This window comes from Ciona intestinalis, unplaced genomic scaffold (assembly GCF_000224145.3).
Source record: "Ciona intestinalis unplaced genomic scaffold, KH HT000116.2, whole genome shotgun sequence".
In the NCBI taxonomy this organism is placed as follows: Eukaryota; Metazoa; Chordata; class Ascidiacea; order Phlebobranchia; family Cionidae; genus Ciona; species Ciona intestinalis.
In genome coordinates, this window is record NW_004190438.2 from 211,466 (window position 1) to 231,917 (window position 20,452).

The 20,452-nt window shown below is 32.3% G+C and overlaps 3 protein-coding genes and 1 long non-coding RNA gene across 10 annotated transcripts in view; 1 reads left to right on the forward strand and 3 right to left on the reverse strand.

Moving 5' to 3' along the window:
- Nucleotides 1-2,683, forward strand: part of LOC100181041 (myotubularin-related protein 9) — a 6,422-nt gene extending 3,739 nt beyond the window's left edge. For all 3 annotated transcript variants that reach the window (XM_009863279.3, XM_009863280.3, XM_002129959.5), the window contains exons 4-12: nt 204-329; nt 398-568; nt 650-768; nt 1,069-1,167; nt 1,231-1,481; nt 1,542-1,638; nt 1,971-2,147; nt 2,218-2,369; nt 2,427-2,683. In XM_009863279.3, coding sequence (XP_009861581.1) covers nt 204-329; nt 398-568; nt 650-768; nt 1,069-1,167; nt 1,231-1,481; nt 1,542-1,638; nt 1,971-2,147; nt 2,218-2,369; nt 2,427-2,581 — 1,347 coding nt within the window. In that variant the 3' untranslated portion in view covers nt 2,582-2,683. The remainder of the gene's footprint in view (nt 1-203; nt 330-397; nt 569-649; nt 769-1,068; nt 1,168-1,230; nt 1,482-1,541; nt 1,639-1,970; nt 2,148-2,217; nt 2,370-2,426) is intronic.
- On the reverse strand, nt 2,624-10,259 carry LOC100183390 (phosphatase and actin regulator 2). 5 transcript variants are annotated; one of them, XM_002130358.5, is made up of 15 exons: nt 10,066-10,259; nt 9,203-9,349; nt 8,691-8,774; nt 8,471-8,632; nt 8,245-8,341; nt 7,563-8,066; nt 7,226-7,343; nt 7,060-7,149; nt 6,867-6,960; nt 6,536-6,626; nt 6,038-6,156; nt 3,963-4,125; nt 3,189-3,282; nt 2,960-3,124; nt 2,624-2,896 (listed from the first exon to the last, which is right to left on the reverse strand). In XM_002130358.5, exons 1-15 carry the CDS (start codon nt 10,139-10,141, stop codon nt 2,804-2,806), a joined length of 2,097 nt encoding a protein of 698 aa, XP_002130394.2. In that variant the 5' UTR covers nt 10,142-10,259; the 3' UTR covers nt 2,624-2,803. The 5 variants fall into 5 exon arrangements, with proteins under 5 accessions (XP_002130394.2, XP_018671439.1, XP_018671438.1 ...); XM_018815894.2 differs by having other exon boundaries at nt 7,226-7,340; nt 9,203-9,352; XM_018815893.2 differs by having other exon boundaries at nt 9,203-9,352.
- Nucleotides 10,260-11,564: 1,305 nt separating this feature from the next.
- On the reverse strand, nt 11,565-20,292 carry LOC100176255 (protein ECT2). The gene is made up of 19 exons (XM_018815892.2): nt 20,221-20,292; nt 19,663-19,704; nt 18,856-19,038; nt 18,592-18,789; nt 18,339-18,504; nt 17,996-18,153; nt 17,556-17,670; nt 17,234-17,358; nt 16,883-17,033; nt 15,773-15,879; nt 15,390-15,578; nt 14,971-15,178; nt 14,063-14,255; nt 13,906-14,002; nt 13,521-13,668; nt 13,269-13,378; nt 12,936-13,126; nt 12,590-12,863; nt 11,565-12,318 (listed from the first exon to the last, which is right to left on the reverse strand). Exons 1-19 carry the CDS (start codon nt 20,221-20,223, stop codon nt 12,100-12,102), a joined length of 2,877 nt encoding a protein of 958 aa, XP_018671437.1. The 5' UTR covers nt 20,224-20,292; the 3' UTR covers nt 11,565-12,099.
- Nucleotides 16,176-16,872, reverse strand: LOC108950349. The gene is made up of 2 exons (XR_001975191.2): nt 16,455-16,872; nt 16,176-16,394 (listed from the first exon to the last, which is right to left on the reverse strand). It is a non-coding gene; the product is annotated as an uncharacterized LOC108950349 (long non-coding RNA).
- Nucleotides 20,293-20,452: the final 160 nt, after the last annotated feature.

Below are 20,452 nucleotides of genomic sequence, written 5' to 3' on the forward strand. Positions count from 1 at the left end.
TGGCCCAAATCCCAGGTCCTTGACAAGGACCTCACCCATAAAGAATAATAAAAAACCAAGGCATAAATTATCTAATTTTTGTAAAATGAAAAGTTTTTGCACTCTCTTTTAATGATTATGTCATAGGTGTAACAAAATAAAAGTATAAACATGCAAAAAGGTTTTTTTCTTGTAAATAAATATAATTTAAAAATATATTTCAGGCACTTTCCTGTCTGGGCAAGCCCAATCTACAGTATCCTTATTTCTATCGCCCAACATTTAAATTTGAAGAAGATGGTTTTGACTTGTTTCATGTTGAAAATGAATTCGCTGATCTTTGTAAAAAGGTTTGGCTTCTTCAACACATCGTGTGGATTATTAGTATTAATATTCTAATGAAATTACTCTTTGCTAGTCGGACCAGTGGAGAATATCGAGCATCAACCTTCACTTTAAAGCTTGCAAGTCATATCCTTCTCAAGTGATAGTTCCTAAACTCATCGATGACAAAGCCATCGAAAAATCAGCTGAGTTTAGGCAAGATGGACGGTTCCCGATATTGAGTTACTATCATACCAACCGCAGAGTAAGAGATCTTGTAATATCATATATTATCTTTAAACATTGAAATAAAAGGATCGATGGTGAAAATTAAATTGTTAATCAGGTTGTGATGCGGTGTGGTCAACCTATGACTGGGACTAGTAACAAACGCTGTAAAGAGGATGAAAAAATGATTAACATTATACTTGGCCCAGCACATAGAGGATATATATTGGACCTGCGGTAATACAAAATTTTGTGGTGTAAAAATAGTTATTATCATCTGCTAATTAGAATGTGGATAAATGACACTTCTTTATCATGTATCCAAACTACTGTCTAGCTAACAGTTTGTTATCAATTAAGTGGGGAGGGCTATCTGATACTTATCTAGCTTGGACAAACTTCAAAGGAAAACTGGTAATCGAATAATTGGTATAATGACCTGCCGCCTGTCCGACAATAAAAGTCTCAAAAATAAATCGAATTTGATTTTACTTGTACAAATATGTTTTATCTAATACGTAAAAATGTTCTTTACAGAACTTCACAGTCAGCAACAAATGCCCGTTCCAAAGGAGGTGGATTTGAAACTGAATTCAACTATCCACAGTGGAGAAAAATTCATCATGGCTTACAAAAGTATTTTTGTTTCACATCAGACGCGACTTATAAAACTTAATTTGCTTGTTTTTTTTTATTCAGACACAAAGTTCAACAGGAAAGTTTAATTAGATTGGTGGAAGCTTGTCATGATCAATCAACAAACAGTGAGAAGTGGCAGAGCAAGTTGGAATCATGCAATTGGTTGTCATTGGTCAAGGAGACATTATCAGCAGCATGTTTGGTTGCACAATGTGTAGATAAAGAAGGAGCATCCGTGCTGGTACATGGCTCACATGGAGTTGACTGCACTTTACAAGTAACAGCACTCACTCAAGTTCTTTTAGATCCATGTAGGTTCTGCTTTTAATATGCAAACTTATTTTAACAAATAATTGAATAATTGTCTGCAGTGTGCAGAACTATGAGAGGATTTTTATGCCTCATTGATCGTGAATGGATAAAAGCAGGACACCCATTTGCAAGCAGATGCTTTCATTCCGCCCTGAGGTATTGTGGGGATTATATTTAACCAATTTATTATCTCACACTAATTTGTCTTAAATCCTAAACAATTTATTCAATATTTTGTTTAGCGAGTAGGATAAGTAGCTACTGTTTTCTGAAACATGGTTTATACAAGTGCTTGTGGTTTGTGATATTGCATTTTGTGACATAACTGAGTTACAACAATATCGTATCTAAATTATTGGTCTTTAAGTTAATGTTTTAATTTAATCTAGACACCCGATAAATATGCTTTTTTATATTATATGTGCTTATTCAAAAGAGCGATATATTGTTGGTATTGTATGTTGTTTAAATAGTGTATTTTATTTCAGTAACCAAAAGACTCAAACTGAAGGACCTTCATTCACTGTATTCTTGGATTGTGTTTTTCAACTTCAACAACAATTTCCACTTGCATTTGAATTTAATTCCAGGTTTTTGTGCGAACTGAGCAGACATGCTTATGCGTCGCAGTTTGGAACATTTCTATGCAACAGTGAAATGGAAAGGTTATATATATTCATTTTATCTTTACGAACATGTTATCAAGAAATTGTTAATAAATTTGTTTCATTTCAGGAGACAGCACAAAGTTCAAACCAAAACAGTTTCTTTGTGGTCGTACTTTCTATCAGAGGAAGTGTTACCCCTTCATTTAAATATAATTTATGAAAGTTGTAACGGAGTTATTTGGCCTTCAGTGGCTCCACACAGTTTATACTTGTGGGACGGTTAGTTCAATTGGTCCATCATTAAAATGATCTTTTTTTAAATTATTTTATACACAGGGTTGTTCTTGCCTGACATAGATCCAGAACCAACAGTTCAGAAAAATATCAAAGAAACAATGTTACGCATGGAACAATTGCAATTAGAGATTTGTTCACTTAACAATGAAATATCAATATTGAAGCAACAACAAGCGAGACCTGATCAGCAGTGATAAGAAAATTAAAATAAAAACCTATGAAGATTTCATATTGTACAATCTTAATACATTTATTTATAACAATAAAGGAAAATGACCATGATAAACCACATTAGAATAAATTTGTATTATTGGTTCGGGTGAATTATCCCGTGAAGTGCTACATGAAAAACACTTTGAAGCGAGATAGTCGTGCAAAAATCAAGATGTGCCTCAACAGCACCAAGAAAATTGTAATCATGGTTTATGAAATCGAGTATATCGTCGTGAGTCTTCATGAACTGTCATTTCATTCGCTTTGAACTCATTTAACTCTTTGCGGATTGAGGCCTGTACAAATATAAAGTTTTATTTATGATAATTAATTGTATGTTAATACACCAAGTGCATTACTTTATCTGCCGGTGTCAACCTTGTCCAAGGTTTATCTCCCCGTCGATCATAATTCTGCACTTCATACACTTCTACATACTCATGCCAATTTATGAGAACTTTTCTTTCTATTAGTTCCTTCACTGTTGGTCGCATTGATAATTTTCGAGTTAACTGACGTTTCACCTGTTGTATATTGTAAAACATGAATACATTTTAAATAAATCATTCGATTGTAAAAATGTTTCACCTCCTCCCTCTCCTTAACTCTCGCTTCAGGAGTTTCATTAGGCAAGATGTTGCGTTGCTGTAATTCGGACTTGGTTGGGCGTTGACTCAAACGTCTAATTCATAAAAGCAAAGTAAGGCAGGGAAAGTAACTAACAGGTAAATACATTAACTGGATGTGTCCAACAACAGTGGTTTGCAACACCAAGTTACGAATTAAAAACAGTTTATGCGCTGAAAACTAAAGTGTAGTAGCAGCAGCTTTGAGAAAAAATGTTTCAATAGAATCATTGTATTCTAAATTTTTTAGGGGGGAAATACTGTGCTAATTAGAGTATGCATAAACTTATGTGTATAAAAGTAATTATTCACCTATTACCACATTATGTTTATGTGCTATACTTGATGATTATGTTCGTAGTTTAGGTCATGTATGGGCAACTAATATCTATTCACTGACTACCATTATGTTTCCCCCACTATTGTTAGACAAAATTACGGCATCAAATATCTTTATGAGATCATATCCTGTTTGCCAAAGCATACATCACCAGAAAGCTACAATGGATCAAACCGTTCCAATGTAATGTCGACATTTACTATTAGGTTTTAACAAAATAAAACTAAATATAACCTTATTTTATAGCCTACAAAAATATCTTCTTAAAAGAGGGACTAAACCTATTTCGTTTATGTCAAGTGAGATAATTCATGCATCAAACAAGTTCACAATAATACACCCACAAAATATCCTATATATTTGACAATTTTTCTGCAATTTAATATTGCAAATAACCTTGTAAGATTAACTTTAACCGCTGATCTTTCTTCCTCTGTCTTCTGGGGACTGGATATAATATTTCTTTGTTCCAACTCTGTACGATTTGGTCGGTTAGCGAGGCGTAGAGCAAGTGTATCACGTCGAGCTACTTTTGCAGCAAGGCCACCAGCATCATCAACTAAAAAAAAAACTTGTTTTATTACAAATTAAACTAATTATAAATGACATGGCAATAACAATTAAAAAACTTATCCATAATATATCAAACTAAATTAAATAAAAAAACACACTGCGAAAAATACCAACCATTTTATAAAAGATCAATGCCTTAACTGCACAACTAAATTATTTATGAATCTAAATATCAAAAAATAAAACTAAGCTACTTAATTCAAATGATTACTCCCAACAGACATCTGTTGTTTTAATAGACGAAGAATGAAGGTTATCGAGTTTAAACCTGAGTGAACCATGAGTAACAAACAAAGGCCATACAAGTGTGGTTTAAACTTGATTGACACGATCCAGTAATACAGATTCAAAGTGTTTCCGTACACCACACAAAAAAAAGAATATTAAGTATACACATTTTTTTATATTAAAAACCAAGCAGAAAATCTCACACAACAAACCTTTAAACAATTTTTTAAAAACTTTTGGAACCGGCATAATAAAACTTGAAGAATTAAGAAATAATTTGTGCAGCTGCATCAGCATTGCTATTGAAATACTATCCCAAAACATATATCATCTTTCGAACATTTCTAAACATAATCACACAGATTCTCAATTCTAAGAATGAACATACAATTTTAAATTGAGTCGACGTTATATCCATAAACTGTCTGACTTAACCTTTCACTTATCACTTGCATTAAAAAATTAACCCTTTCATGTAGTCGGCTGCTTAAGCTTGTTCTTGTGAGTATTGATTTTACGTAAGAGTATGACCTACGTAGAACACCACGCATTTAACAACCACTTCCTGCATCAATGACGCCCATTTATAATTAGTGGAAAACATATTCACTCCCTTTCCATGTTAACACGCTGAACTCAACACCAGGAGTTGATACCATAGTAGTGCATGGCATTGTCACTGTGCTATACTTTTTGATTGAGAACAGATTAAACAGTAAAATCTGTAGAGTTATTCTGAGGAAAAGCTAATGACTCATAGTATGTTTATAATAACTACACTGTGATATGACACATAAGTTCAGTAATGCAGTATAATAATATCCACCCTTAAGATCCACTATAACAGTCTAGCTTCCATTATAAAGAATCTGAATTTCAAATTATCATAAATAATTAACTTTCTTTCTCCAGCTGTTATAACACCAACAAAAAAAACATGACTTTTAAATCACCCCGTCGCCATAAAAGTAATAAAAATCTTAAATGATTCAAAGTGGATTATCAACAATTTAAAAAATATGATATTTTTAATTATCACAACAAAACAACTTCATAACTGTGTTCTATTATTTCTATGTAATGTACGCATGCTGTAATCAGGACACTACTCTAGCTAAAATATCACTGTATGCAGGTACGGAATATACACATTTTAGAATAAACCTGGATTATTTATATTGTAATAAAACTAGCTTTAAGCAGTAAGCAAAGTATTAAAGATACAACGCGTACATAAAGCAATGTGACCAATTTAGGTTTCTTATTAATCTTCACAATAAATTAATTTCACTATGTTTCACATGTCACATGGTGAAACAACGCTCATCAACAGGAAAAAACGAAGGTCATTTATTAAATACGAACAGTTATCAGAACCACTCCAGCTCGATAAATAGTTCTTCTAATGGTGTCATTATTTTTGTTTTGACTGTTTGTTTTTATCTTTATTACAATTAAAACTGCAACTACTTCCCAGCAAGTAATAACTTAAAAACCTCATGTTGTCACCACTGTTAAAAAACTTTTCCAAACCTATTGTGAATTTTAATCCAGTAAGACAAATTGATACTTTTACTAAAACTTAAACAAAGTTAACAGCTGAATGTAGATCTGAATACAAAGTTGATCTTTGTAAAACTTTGTGTATTTAATATAAAACATAATGTTACCTTCATCATCCTCATCATCATCATCGCGATAAAGGATTGGTCCCGATGAATCAGAGTCGGAATCACAAGCGGCAGTTGAGGAATTGTTTTCACTTTCTGTGCAATTTTCTCTTAAATATCTAAATATCAGTTTCAAAATTATTTAGGGCTATTTAATTTGAATAAATATTTTATCACACATAATATAAATAAATACAGCATATATAAAACAATTCTTACGGAACGAAACTACAACCACCAATACCATACAAGTCAATGTTGCAGCAGATATCTTATCAAATTAATTTTAACCTTCCGTACTTACAGGAAAATATTACTTCACTCCTTAAAAAATAGCAACATTTGCAAATATAAAAAGTATTTTTAAAACAGAATTCAAAAAAACTTTGGTTTAGTTTTGTGCAACACGTGTCAATGATACAACGCACAATGATACTTGGAATATTTCCAACTATTATTATGAACTTTGTTTCAATTAATAATAAGTGTATAACTTACTGTGGTATATTGATCTGTGTAGTTCTCTGTATAATCTCAGCACTTCCAGCAAACCTCACATCACCAGTCGGAATATTTGGCACCAAGTGTTCTGTTCAAAATATTGGAATGTTTTCAATGTTATATTTTACCAAAGTAGGAAAACATGGGTTCAGTGTTGATAGAAACCATACGCCACACTCATACCAGGAAAAACTCAACCAATTTCATCTATAAGTAAAAGGGAGACAAAAGATACTTAAACGTTTAAGTCATTTTAGGAAATAAGGTAAATATATTGAAACAGCTTACTTTAGAATAAAATATAAATAATCTTAATTGGATATATTACCTGGCTTTCTAGGTTTGCTATACTGTGGTGGTGGCAGTGGAACTTGGGAAGAATCTTTCACCTCAACACTTGATCGTTTATACTGCTCTGTTGCCTGATAATAGATAATGGAAAATTAAAAATCAAAATAAACTGAGATACATACAGTCAATTTCTATAACATTGGGCTATACTACTGTATAAAACATCCAACCTTGTTTATCACTTGTTTTGATGGTTTTGGGGGCGGTTTTGGTGGTGGGCCTTTTACAACATGGGTTGCCGATTTTCCAACAATACTTTGCTAAGAAATAAGAATGTTAAAAATAAATTTGTTGTAAATATGGTAACGTATATAGATATTTGAAACATTAACTCACCTCAGTTCTTTTAGCAGCAACAGGCCGCGGGGAAATTAAACTTTCATTTGCACTAATATGCTGTACAGGTTTGGATGTCTCACTTTTTGAGGTAAGTCGGGCATTATCTTGGGAACTTCTTGAATTAAAACAAAGTTTTCCAAATTTAATAATTAATAACTGGTTTAACAATTAAAATGACAAAAGATCATACTTAAAACGGCACAAATAACTTCTGGTTACGGTTAACTACACAGATCATATGTTTCACTATTTAGTTGAATTGTACTTTGATAAGATTCAAGACGTTACTCAAGAAGTGCGACATGATTACTTCACCCATTTTTTTTGTATTTACCTAGGATTAGCAATATTGGAATGCACATGATCTTGTTTGCTTGATTCTCGGTAAGGATGGCTCTTCTCTTGTGTCTTTGATGCAACCTGGCTCTTCAGACTGTTGGAAATAGCATTGCTTAAATCTTGAGAGAGCCTTGCTGCTAAAGCAGGAGGCAATGAAGCAGCCGTTGTAAGGCTGTGTTCATCATTGAAACGCTGTTCAGCATTTTTCAATGAATCCGATGACCTGGGAAAGCTTCTTTCTGCAGGTATTGGAGTAGGACCACTGTATGAGACTGCAGATCGTGAACCTGGTGCATTGTGACCAATAATTCCAACTGCAACAAGATCATTGCCACCTGAACCACGCATTTGAAATCTACCAACATTTAATCTGTCATCTCCTCGATTGAGGCTGTTAGAGGAAGAAGTTGCGATCTGATATGAATGTCTGTGAAAATGTCTTCGAGCATCGTTTTCACCTTTATCTCTCGTCACTTCATCTGATGGATATTTCTGATGTCTGATGTAAAACCATGTGTTAACCAAATACTGTTGATTTTGCAATTTTGCAATTTCTTTTTACGCTAAACAGTCAATATAAAAATGCTCAAAATCAGTTAAAAAAACTCTAATTAGGTCTTAACTCAATAAAGTAGCCTTTGATAAATTATGTTCAATAAACGTTTTATAAATCTTACATATAATGAGTGCTTGCTTCAGATTTTGCTTGGCATGCTGCATGTGTTGCGTTATTTCTATTCAGATCGTTGTCAGAACGCATGGCCACTGATGGGTCTGTAATTAGGTAAATAAAACTTAACCAGGTGAAAAAATCCAAATTAAATTTATTAAACACATTATACATTGAACATGTGATGCACTAACAAACCAACAGCCAATTATGTTAATCATGGAGGATCAAACCTGAAGGGGAACGACGGCGATTTCGAATCGAATCTGATTGTTTTGGCAGGGATGGAAAACGATTCATTGCAGATGAAATCGTATCATCTTGTTGATCAACTTCATTCAACTCGTCTTGTTCATCACTTGATTGAACAACTGGTTTCTCCAAAGTTGATGCTGCTTGGATAATTATAAACATTCAATAAAATATCTCACACTAGTTTCTCATACAACATACCAGGTTCACCATTGGTTTCTGTTAACAGACCACGTTTGATCAAGTCCTCTCGCGTGCTACGAACAGATATCTTTCTCTCAAGAGCTGCAACATATTTAAATGACATATTTAAAACAACCACTGTATTACTGTGCTCAAAAGTAATACTTCAAGAAAAATGTTATGGATAAAAATAGTGGTGGTGTTGTATGTCACAGGGTTTAATAAATTAAATTTCTAAGTTAGCAGCTAAAAAACATAATGACTTAAAACCAGCGAGTTATAATGTAACAATAATTCTGTGAAACAAAGTAATTGAAAGTTTTCCCATATATATATATATATATGTATACAGTGGCGTCGATTTTTATAAAAACGTATGTTGAATAGAAATGTATTGAGCTTCTACAAATCTATGTTATTTTAAACAAAAAATGAGAAACAATAAATTACTGATGAAAAAATATCATATCTTAAAATATGCCTATTGAGTTTCTTCACTAAGGAAAGAAGTCAATTAGCAAACTACTGACATGTTGCAGTCTTTGTAAATTTTTCGCTTCTCTTTTTTTTCTTCCATCTCCATGGACGAAAAATTTTGGTCCAGTTGCTTTGTGCTTTGTCTTTTCTTGTTTTGATTTCATCACTAGTTTGTTCAACCGGAACACTCAAACGATGATCTGCTAATAGATATATTAAGTCTGTAAACTGACAGTAACAACAAAGTGGTCACCACATTTGGTGAGTTATGTCATATTCTTGTTGTAATTAAGAAAAATTGTTTGTTGTTAAATATTGGTATATCCATACTGATGTTAAATTGGTAACAATACAGGAGCAGCTAATGTAACTGTAATAAAACTAGGAAAGTGCAGTTTGGTAATTTCCGCACTTGTATCATAACAACATATTAAAAAAAATAACAACTATATAATAATTATTTAATTATCACTACACTATCCCAATGTTCACTTATTAATCTTTTACAGAGTTGACTTATTATATAACTAAACAAAATGAACGTGCTGGTTATCCCTGTTTTCTATTTTCTAAGTGATTTGCCATTCGTTAACAACATGCAAAAACAACAAAATAATATAAAGTTGCCCAAATGTTTCTATCGCTGGTCATCTATGTATAAAACGAGCCACAGTCCCATATCTCCTACCCTAGTGGGTTTTTACCGAAATGATTGCCAGATGTTTCACATTAAATTTAAAAGTTCGAATATTGTCCATTGGAACATCAAAAATGTCAGCTGTTTTTTTTATTTATTAGTTTATAAAGAATATTTTAACACATAAAGTGTTCAGTGGCTTGCTACACATTGACCACTATGTCAAAGCTTGCCTGTTCAAAAAGTTTATATAACGTTTTCCAATAAATATTTATTTACCTTTCTTTTTGTCATCAGGTTGTTCGTCCTGGTCGATTGCGACCGAGTCACTGTACGACCTTGAAAAGTTTGACATTGTATTTCATAAACCCACTAAGCTGCATGTCAAATTTAAATGTGTTTTATATCTATTTTGTCGTACATGTAAATATGACAAACATTTAATTTGTAAATTTTGACAATTTCTCTTTATAATACACCCACAGTATATTTTGCAAACAGTTGGTACATCCTAGCATAGACAACATATTATGATCCTACAACCAAGAATGAATGTATGTGCTCGCGACAAACTCTGTTGCATACAATGAACGCATTATAAAGCTGATGTATAAAAAATCATATTGTATTGACAACCTTGAATATAACACAAACTGCACATTACTAACGAACTTAAGTAAACATTTTTTAAATATGAGCATGGATATAGTTATACCAAAAAGAATAAAACCAATGGTTTTAATCTCTTTGGTTATACGTATTAAAATCAATGTAATTAAATTTAAGGTTAGATGTAGTCAACGTCTATACTAACTTTGGGTGTAGTAAAGTGTATTTAGTTCAAATGTCAGACTTAAGGTATGTGCGGAAATAACAGCAAGATAGCATAGCTCTCGTGAAAAGACCAGTATTTTAAGACTTCATCAAACAGGTTCAAAACTTCAAACCACAAGAACAACAAAGAATAGAACGCGCATCTCCCATGTCGGTAAAAGAGAGAGCTGATCCACTCTCTTTCTTTCGCGAGTCGTTCCCATTTACTGTTGTAGTCAATGAAATCCAAAGCGTTTTACGTAGTTTTTCTTTATATGGAAAAATAAATATTTCCATATGTATATATATATATATATATTTAACAAACATTTGTTTGAATCTTTTATTTCAATTTACTAAATAATTAAATTTCTCAAACAAGCGCTAATCTGAAAACGTTATAACCTACCAAAAAAACAAACTGGCCTAATAAACTGAAATAGTTGGTGTAGTTTTTGAAATAAACAGCTAAAACTTATTTTTTGTGCCTATTTTTTACAATAGAGACAAAGCGAAATGGGGACGGAGTTGGCGGCCACGTGAATGGAAAATAAAAGTGTATATCATGGTTTTGGGCAATTGCGCGTTCTACTATTTTTTATTTCTGTGGTTCAAACGTGAATGAGTGAGCGTCGCCCAATAATAAATAAAAAGCAAACCTTTCAAAGTTTGGCAAAAAAAACTACAAAACTACAATGTGGGGTAAGATAGGACACCAAATTAAAATATATTTACATTACCAGTATTCTGCAACTTTGTTAACCAACCGAAACTACCCGGCTGTGCTGGTTTACTTGCCATGTAACTTCATATATAAAAGTAGGGTGGGGAAGATGAGACATCTTTAGCACTTACTATCCGAATATCGCTATTTAAACAGATAACAACGTCCTAGTGCAGTGGTGAGGATACGGTTTTTATAATTCATTAAATATTTTTGTTTACAACCAAATAGGACGAGAAAATAGAATGAAAGGTGTTCTCTTTTCAAAAAACAAAACAATTTATTGTAAATAATTAATTACCATTGAGACTTATTATGATGATACTATACCTTCAATTTCCAATAAATGCGACAAAGGCAATTACGGGCTCCATATCCCACGACCTATATAAATTTGTGTGTAGTAGGAACATGTTCTACTAATTTCGGTAAACCATTAAAATCTATAAGTTTGAAAGCTTATATAACATTCGGCGTACTTGGTGTAGTCTAGTTAGTCAAGCAGATAAATGTAGCACAAACAACATGCACTATATATAGGACACCATAAATAAACAACATGAAAATATTAAAGGAAATTTTCAAACGACTTTTACCATTTTTGCACAATATTACTTAAAATAAAAAAAAATAAGTTCTCCAAACTGGCAGTTTCAAAATACCTAAAAAAAACACAATAACAATTTTCACATCAAATATGGTTTTAAACTGAAGTAACTGAAGGATCAAGTTTCACATCGAATATTTACTGTGAAGGGAAAATGAAGTAAAACTATTTAAACAGCAGTTTCAGCTTTCACTCTTTTTCTGAAAGAACCGGTTCTTCCAAATGCAACAGTTGCTGCTTTAACAATTTTTTGTCTTCGTCTCCTTGTGGGAGGTGTTGGGATGGCAGGGAACTCAATTAAATCAGCAGCAGATGGAGGATGTGCAAGAGTCATGGTGCTCACAGATGGTTTCATTGTGTAAGTTGTGAACTCTTGTGATTCATCATGCTGCACATTCAAATAATGAGTGAAGAACACACCACACAGTGACAAAAAAATGTGAATAAATTTTAAATAATTTGTGAAGACTGAAGACCAAATACAAACTTATAATTTTGTGCTTAGTGTACATGCAGAAACACCATTCCACAAATCCAAGTTTAACCTTGCTTGATAAGATAGGAAATATTGTTTGAACTTAAGGTGAATCAAAACTACTGTCAAAAATATTTAGATTGCATCGGATTTGTTTTTGCTTAGAACAGCTACTTTCATGCACCTGTAAACTGGTGGTACTGCCGAGTCTATTTCCTCGTCTATTGCGCTGTGGAGTGCACAAACTTTCCACCCTTAAGCTTCGAGTATTATCCTTTGCATCATCGTTAACATCTGATAAACCGTTACAGTTAGGGCTGTCATCTTGATTTAAACCGGTTGGTGGTCGTTGTTGGGAAGGACTGAGCATGTTGGTGACAGCTCTCTGCATCACACGACGAGGCGTGCGACTAAATGAAAATGCTCTCGTCAACTTCCTACTTGATTTCTTCGCAGCTCTGTCAAGTAAAATTGGAATGATGTATAAATAGTTTTCACATATTAGATATTATAAAGTTACAATAGTATACCTGACAGCTCGGCCCAAAGTTGAACCAAGGTCTGCAGTGCAAACTTCTAGGTCTTGTGAATTAACGCAACAAATAAAGTTTTCATCACTAGCTTTGCAAACAGTGTTTGCTCTGTGCTTTGATAATATTTGAAGCAAACGGCTCTTGCTACAGTTCGCAATATTTTCTTTTCCACTTGTGACAACTTCATCCTGTGCAGCAACATCAATTTATTGAACCAACGACAACAAACAAGTTGCATTCAAAAATGCTATAAAACGTTCACTCCAGTAACATTAACATAAATACATTATTCTAATTATATTTTATTACCCCATTAAAAATGTAATATACCTTTGAATTACTGATACTGTCTTCAGTGCAAGTCATCACCTTAAACGTATATAACCAATCCTGTGTATCGGTTGGTGTGCGACAAAACAGAGAAACCGCATTTTGGCAATCTTGATAAAAACATAACATATTATTTCTTGGATCAGGACATAATAATAAGAGCAAGAAACGAAAGTCGCCAAAACCGTAATGAATGTAACTAATATTGCAAACTGAAATAACACAGTATTTTATTTATTCAAATCAAATTACCTTCAGAATCGGTGATACTAACAACCTTTTTAATGTGAGAAAGAGATAAAAGTTTTGTGTGTTTCAAACATTTCACTGACGCTGGCCGACCATGAACATTCGGACTTTTAAAACTTTGGCTTTTAATTCCCCGTCGACGTTTTGCAATCTGTAGATGAATGAACATGTTAACTGTAAACACGAACAAAGACTCGTATAAAACCTGTGATAAATAAAACTTGATTTAAAAAGCTGTTAACTTTACTGATAACAACAAGATAAATAGGAAATCAAGATAAATAGGAGATAGATAAATAGGAAAAAAAGTAGGACAGCTTGACCAGCAGATTTATCAAAATGTATTTTAATTAAACTTATATACAGCTTCACAGTACTCAACACTCACTTCCATGCAATCTGAAAATATGAAGAAAGTTATGTGGTCTCCTTTGTTACAAAGATTATCATCAACTGCTATCACCTCTGCTCTTGCTACAAATTGCCTGTAACCGAGATTTAAATAAACCCAACGTGTAATGTATTACTCACTAAACAGTTGATACCTGTGTGATGAGACTATAGTAGGAGGACATCCTTCTACTTCATAAACAATATCAAATATTTGTCTCTGTGACTCTGTTTTACGTTTATCTTCATTAATATGCGTCATCACTTCTTTGAGAGCATCAATCGATGATTGAATGTTTTGTACATCTGGATGGTTTGGGTTTTCCTTCTCAGTGTGTTTTTTTATATCTGTATTGAACCTTGGTGTTAAATGTTTCACTTAGGTTTTATGACGTTGATCACTTATATATCCCTGCATGCAGACAAACTGGTAAAGTATTACACTAGGAATGCACAATACAGAATTTTTCAGTCCTTTTATGTTCCTTTGTTTAACAATGTAATTTTTTAAAACAACATTTTGTAAAAATATTAATTCGGTTATAAAAAAAACTATCCTTGTATTTGAGAAACGTTCAGCAGAAACTTTTCGCCATGTTGTTTCAAAGATTTCTTTACGTCAATCAACTGATTAATGTGGGTAAAATTGATAATGGCCCATTAATAATAAAATTCAAAATTCTAGATTGTTATTTATTTTTTCTAATGTGAATTTATTTTTGTAATGTCCAATTATTTGTAATGTGCATCCCTAATCCGACATATACTTGATGTGTTAGCCCAATACACTTCTTACACACTTAAGTGACAAGTAAGAAGTGGTTAAGTAGTAAACTACTACGAATGCAAGTTAAAGAGTTAATGAGTTTTTCCTTTTTTCCATATGACTGGTAATTTGGAGAACAATGCAGTGGCTACTAAGTTGAATAAATTACAACCAAGTCTCGTCATGAAACATCATTTTCCAAATTAGTAGAAACATAAGTGTTGGAACAAGGTAAACTTTAGCTAACCACTATGCTACACCACAGCCACAGGTAAATATACAGAACATTAGATAAACCTTGCAACAAGAGTATTATCCTTGGAAGACGTTGCACGGGATTAATTAGAAGTTCAGCAAGTGTTTGTCGCCCACATTCACGTTTTGCTTGGTTGATTTTTAAAAATGCATGAAATCGTGGAGATCTTGTTTCACAACTTGATAAAGTTTCCACACTTGCTTCAAAGAAATTGACAAAGGGGGGATAACATCGTCCAAATTCATCAGCCTGTAAATCAAGAAGATATACCAATTTATGAATAAATAGAGTAAAATTGTTTATAAAATATTAATTCCTCAATAATGTGGTGTAAAACAAACTTTAAAAATCTGACCGGATGACAAAACAATAGAATAGAAATGAATCAGGTAAAGTAGACAGTGACAAGTGAAATTCTGATAACATGCAGTTAATTTATACTTTATGCTTTGATACTTACATATTTTAATATAAGTTGTCCAATACATGATGAATCATTCCATTGATCAATAGCAAGTTGCAGATCATCACTCATGTTACGATGAACTACCTCAATATCAGGTAATGAACTGAATATAACTTTCACATCTTCGCTTGCAAGTATTGGACCACCAGCTTGATGTGGATCATCCAGCGGCTTTTTGAACAACTAAAAAATTTCATTTGTTAATCCACCAAACCATGATGTAATCAAACACATTGGAAACTTTCAGTAAACCAGATATTTACTATTGACGTTATGTGGAATTTACAGACTGGCTGATACAAGGAGTATTACACACATTATATATATGTGTTCACACAATAAGACACATTAACCTGTGCACATACATTCAAACTTACATTTAATATGGTTTGAAGTATTCCAACATAATTCTTTTCTGTTTGCAATAGTTCCATAACAACTTGATACCTGGCGGTCACAACAGGAACAGGTCCCGCTATTTTTTCTGATATAAAACAAATATTGATAAATATTTTAACTTTGTAAACTGATTCTTTCATACAGAACTTAACCCAATATAGCTTGTTTGTCAATTTGATTTCAGTTACAACTTTTTTACCATAATTTTAGCTACATTAGGTAAAGTACATGGGTAAATACCCTGATAAAGACGACATGGATGAGGTGTTGCAACTTTGGTGTACGAAATAAATTTACCAGAACAACTATATTAGATTAATCGCTTACAATGTCCATACTGCATAGAAATTAATGAATAACATCACAACTTATCAAACAAACCACTTTGTTCTAATAAACTTTCTTCTTCTATTCTACTGATATCAGTCATAGATGAATGAACAACATTTTCATTTTTCCTGTCTGTCAAAAGTGGACTAGAACTCTTAAACACTGCTGGACTAGTGATCATTAATGAAGAGACTGGCAACTGCTTTCTTGGATGCAACATTTTTCTTTGCTTTACATTATAAAGTGCGGAACACTCAGAAATGTTTAAATCTGAAAATTAACAGTTTTAGGACAGAAATCTCATTTTACTTTCTACTGATAACACTTCACCAGCTGTATCTTGTAACATATCTTCACTTTTACGCTTTCTGAATTTTCCTTTAAAACTTTTTCTGTTTAAAAAAGGGGGGGTTTTAATTGTTATGCTAGCATACTGAGATTCATCTAAAAAATAACAACCTACATAATTGTATTGTAACTGACAACTGTGGTAATATGATATTTGGAAATTGTACTTGGTTGTATAATGTCTAAAAGTTATGATGCAACCAAAAGTTTAAACAGCATGTTAAGTTATTGACCATTTAACCACCAGAAACAAAGTTTTGGAAAACATAACATTATTACTTTGTAAAAAGTTATGGAAGATATCATACATGATCAGATCTACATTGATCAAACCAGTTTATTTGTGAGCGGAAATCTAATCACAGAGTGATCTAATAGACGCAAACAATGTGAAAACATGATCAGCCAACCTCTTAGTATGTCCTCCTTGCTACGTGGTAGTAACACACCAGTGTTTGTGCTTGATGAAATATCCAACATAGATTCAGAAATACATGCAGATGTATCTGTTGATTGACGTTTTCGTGGAGGAAGGGAGTGAGAGTTATTTACATCAGTTTCCTGTCAATTTTATCAAGTATAGGTTTTACACAGGTATGGTAAATCTATTACTTGGTTGTTCTTTTAAAAAAGTTGTCAAAAGACTGTAAACTGAATATTTGGAATAATATTTATTAATATTATATGTGTATTATTAACCAATATTATGTTTATTACATGAAGAAATAACTTTAAAACCAATATATTAAAAATAGAAGTACTTGTGCAAGCTTGGCAAGCGTTTCTTCTCGAATTCGCGATCGCTTTCGTGAAAATGAAGGTTTACCAGAAGAACCTGTTTGTCGCATCGATAAACCTCGTGTAGAACCTTTCCATTTAGGTGTTCCTGTTTTGAAAAAAATAACAACAGACAATAAGAATATAGTATCTTGCCCACAAACATTGGTATTTGTAACACGAAGCAGACATATCTTTCATAACACATTTAAAAATAACCAATTTGGATCTTTAACAGATAAAATAGAACACACTAGCAGCACATTGTGAGGAAATTCTAATTGTGAGAATGATTTTAAAACATACCAAGCAATGAAGACGTTGTGGAACTTCTTGTCATTCTAGCCGGACATTCAACTAGTTGAAACACATACATGGATTCAGCTGCTTTGGCTTCAATTTGAATGCTTCCCCAAAACCACTAAAATAATATATATATGTCATAATTTTTTTTATATTTAATTTGTAGTAGACCTAAAAAACAGGTTAAAAAATTATTATACCAATGTCCAATTATACAGGAAATAAAAGAAACAGAAAGTATATATAAAAAGTCAGGAAAATAAAAGACAGTACAAAATTTGATAAATATTTTTCATTCAGATGAAAAGAATTATTTTAATGCATTGATAAGGAGGAAATTTAAAGTTGTTGATTTTTTTCATTTATTCGACTATATATATATATATATATATATATATATACTGCAAATAGTGATATGGAACAAATATGCAACAAATGCAAACCTCTTGCACAACCATATATAGTTTTCCCTGAGGTTGGAAAGGTAAAGAAACAACAGAACTTTCATCAACCACAAGATGTGAACAAATTGGATCGCCAACTTCAGCAACTAAACCTCCTTGCTCTCTTGCTTGTTCTTGCATGTGATTCTTTTCACATTCTAATTTGTAGTAATATATGTTCAAATAGTTGTTGCTAATGTTGAATATTGGGCAGTTACATGAGTTGCACACGCATACTTATTGTTAAATAAATAATATATGTTCAAGTTTAATATAGCATCTCTTAATTAATAAACTTATAAAACAAATTAAAAAAAATGTTGACAGAAGGGCCAATTTTTACCTGAAAAACCAAGAAAACTTAGAGTGCAACCTTCAAAAGGTTTTGATTTACAAGGAACCAAGAATTCATCATCAGTTGCTCTACATGGTTGATCACGGTTACGCGCCGCCCAACATCTATGAATCCATTCTTCTTTCATCACTGGAGTTCCAAGGCTTACAGCAGTCTAAATAAACATTATTCATACTTTGCAGTGCAAGTTTTGTACATGATGGAACAGAGGAATCAAAATAATTTAAAGAATTTGACTTACCCGATACTTTGGACCATGAAGTGTGTTTGTTACAAGAAAATCTATCTTGGAACTCATGTCCTTCCTTATACATGCACCCATGTAATGACAAAGAGTAACCAAGTGAGCAAGATGTTCCTTTGTTTTGAAATTAGTAAAGCAAAGATTTAAACTTTGCATGAGAGTGCAGTATAATGGTCGGGAAGTATATGGTAGTGGCTGGAAAAAATAATGTTGTTTAAATTTACTTTATGTTACAAAATTGTCAAAAAACATTATACAAACCTCATTTGTAGCCATGATTGTGTTTATGACGGGAGCACCGAGTATCCTACAGTCATTGTTTTTCAAGTCATTAAATGTTTCTCCATTAAACTCATCCATAATGAAAACAGTTTCATAATATGGATCTTCTTCTTCGGCATATTCCATGCCATCCACTGATGTCAAATATGGAATATCCAATTTCTGAAACACATTATCATATTGAACAACTAACATCACTATAAGTTAACAGAGCGGGAAACAAACATACATTTATTACGGGGGGAGGGAGAGGGATTTATTGTTATTAAGTCTGCTGCGACAAGGGTACATATATACAAGACAAAAGAAGCAAATATTATTAGTAGAATTTTACCCATTTTTGCCTTAAAGCTCATTTTCCCTTGTTTTAAACATATTAGAAAATGCCTAAACCTCCTTAAACATAAGACTAATTATTTCAACTGCATTTTTTTATTTAATTAAACAATAAACATGTTTCTTTTTAAATCTTTGCATTACTAATGACAAAAATCAATATATATATATAAAATTTATTAGAAATCTAGGATAGCGATCCGTTCCCCTCCAATGTATATTATAAATATTATAAACTAGTTGTTGTATTTTGCATATTATTATAAATTAGCAATAACTAATAATAACATTGTTATAATCATAGTATATCATGCAATCAATTCATCAGCATGCTGTATTTATTCTTCAAAATTTATTTTTGCACAACAATTCAGTTGCACATCATACAAAGTAGTATGGGGTTTTATCATGCCACAATAACGCATGTAAAGGTTAAAATACAACAATGACCTTTTTGACATACAGCAGTTGCAGAAGAATCTCATTCTCTGGCTAAGGCGTGGGTCAAGTTAGCATGTTACAATTCACACTTAGCATATAATCCATATATAAATTACTAAAATTAGAGATGAACAAAGGGCGCGTTTGAATAAGTTTTATGTTGCTTAGAATGCGCAATAGCTTCAGTTCGTGAAATAATTTTAGTTTTTACATTTAGCTTGTTTTGATTAAAAGTGTGGTGGCTTTAGGCGGAATTCTTCATACAACATTTGCCTTTGTGTTATAACATGTGTTGCCGTGAATGAATAAAACAACTCTCATTGTGGAATTTGATAAAAGTTAAAAATTCAATGCCAGTTAAGAATATGGCGAGGTCATGAAAGCACAGCGCTGAGCTTTATTCTAAACATTTCTACAAAAGTAGATCTTTTTGGAAAACTTTGAATCGGACCAAGCATTTTTAAAGAATAATAATTATGAAACAAGTTAGTAAAGCAGCAGAATATATTTACAATTAACATGGATTAATTTGCAGTTGTCAATTTATGGTTATTGTTACATAACTACCATGTTTAACAATCTGTGTCGATATTTTTGTTTGGAAGTCTTTGTTGCCTTCAATATTTCAACTATCAAAACTTCTATCAATTCAACTTTCTATCAAATAAAATTTAATAAACTTGATTGATTTACATATTTCGATTGCATTTAATAAAACCATTTTATTATATAAAACCCTGTAACATCATGGGTCAAGCTATATCATCTGAATTTTGCCATATAAATAGTCTATTAAAAT

Coding starts and splice junctions, on each gene's coding strand:
- LOC100183390 (XM_018815893.2), bottom strand. CDS start 10,141: ATGTCAAACTTTTCAAGGTCGTACAGTGACTCGGTCGCAATCGACCAG. Junction 6,157..6,535: donor ACACAGATCAATATACCACA/GTAAGTTATACA, acceptor ACTGATATTTAG/ATATTTAAGAGAAAATTGCA. Junction 3,283..3,962: donor GTTAAAGTTAATCTTACAAG/GTTATTTGCAAT, acceptor TTTATGAATTAG/ACGTTTGAGTCAACGCCCAA.
- LOC100176255 (XM_018815892.2), bottom strand. Junction 18,790..18,855: donor CAATCATGGCTACAAATGAG/GTTTGTATAATG, acceptor TATTTTTTCCAG/CCACTACCATATACTTCCCG. Junction 13,669..13,905: donor TATTTTCAGATTGCATGGAA/GTGAGTGTTGAG, acceptor ATTCATCTACAG/ATTGCAAAACGTCGACGGGG.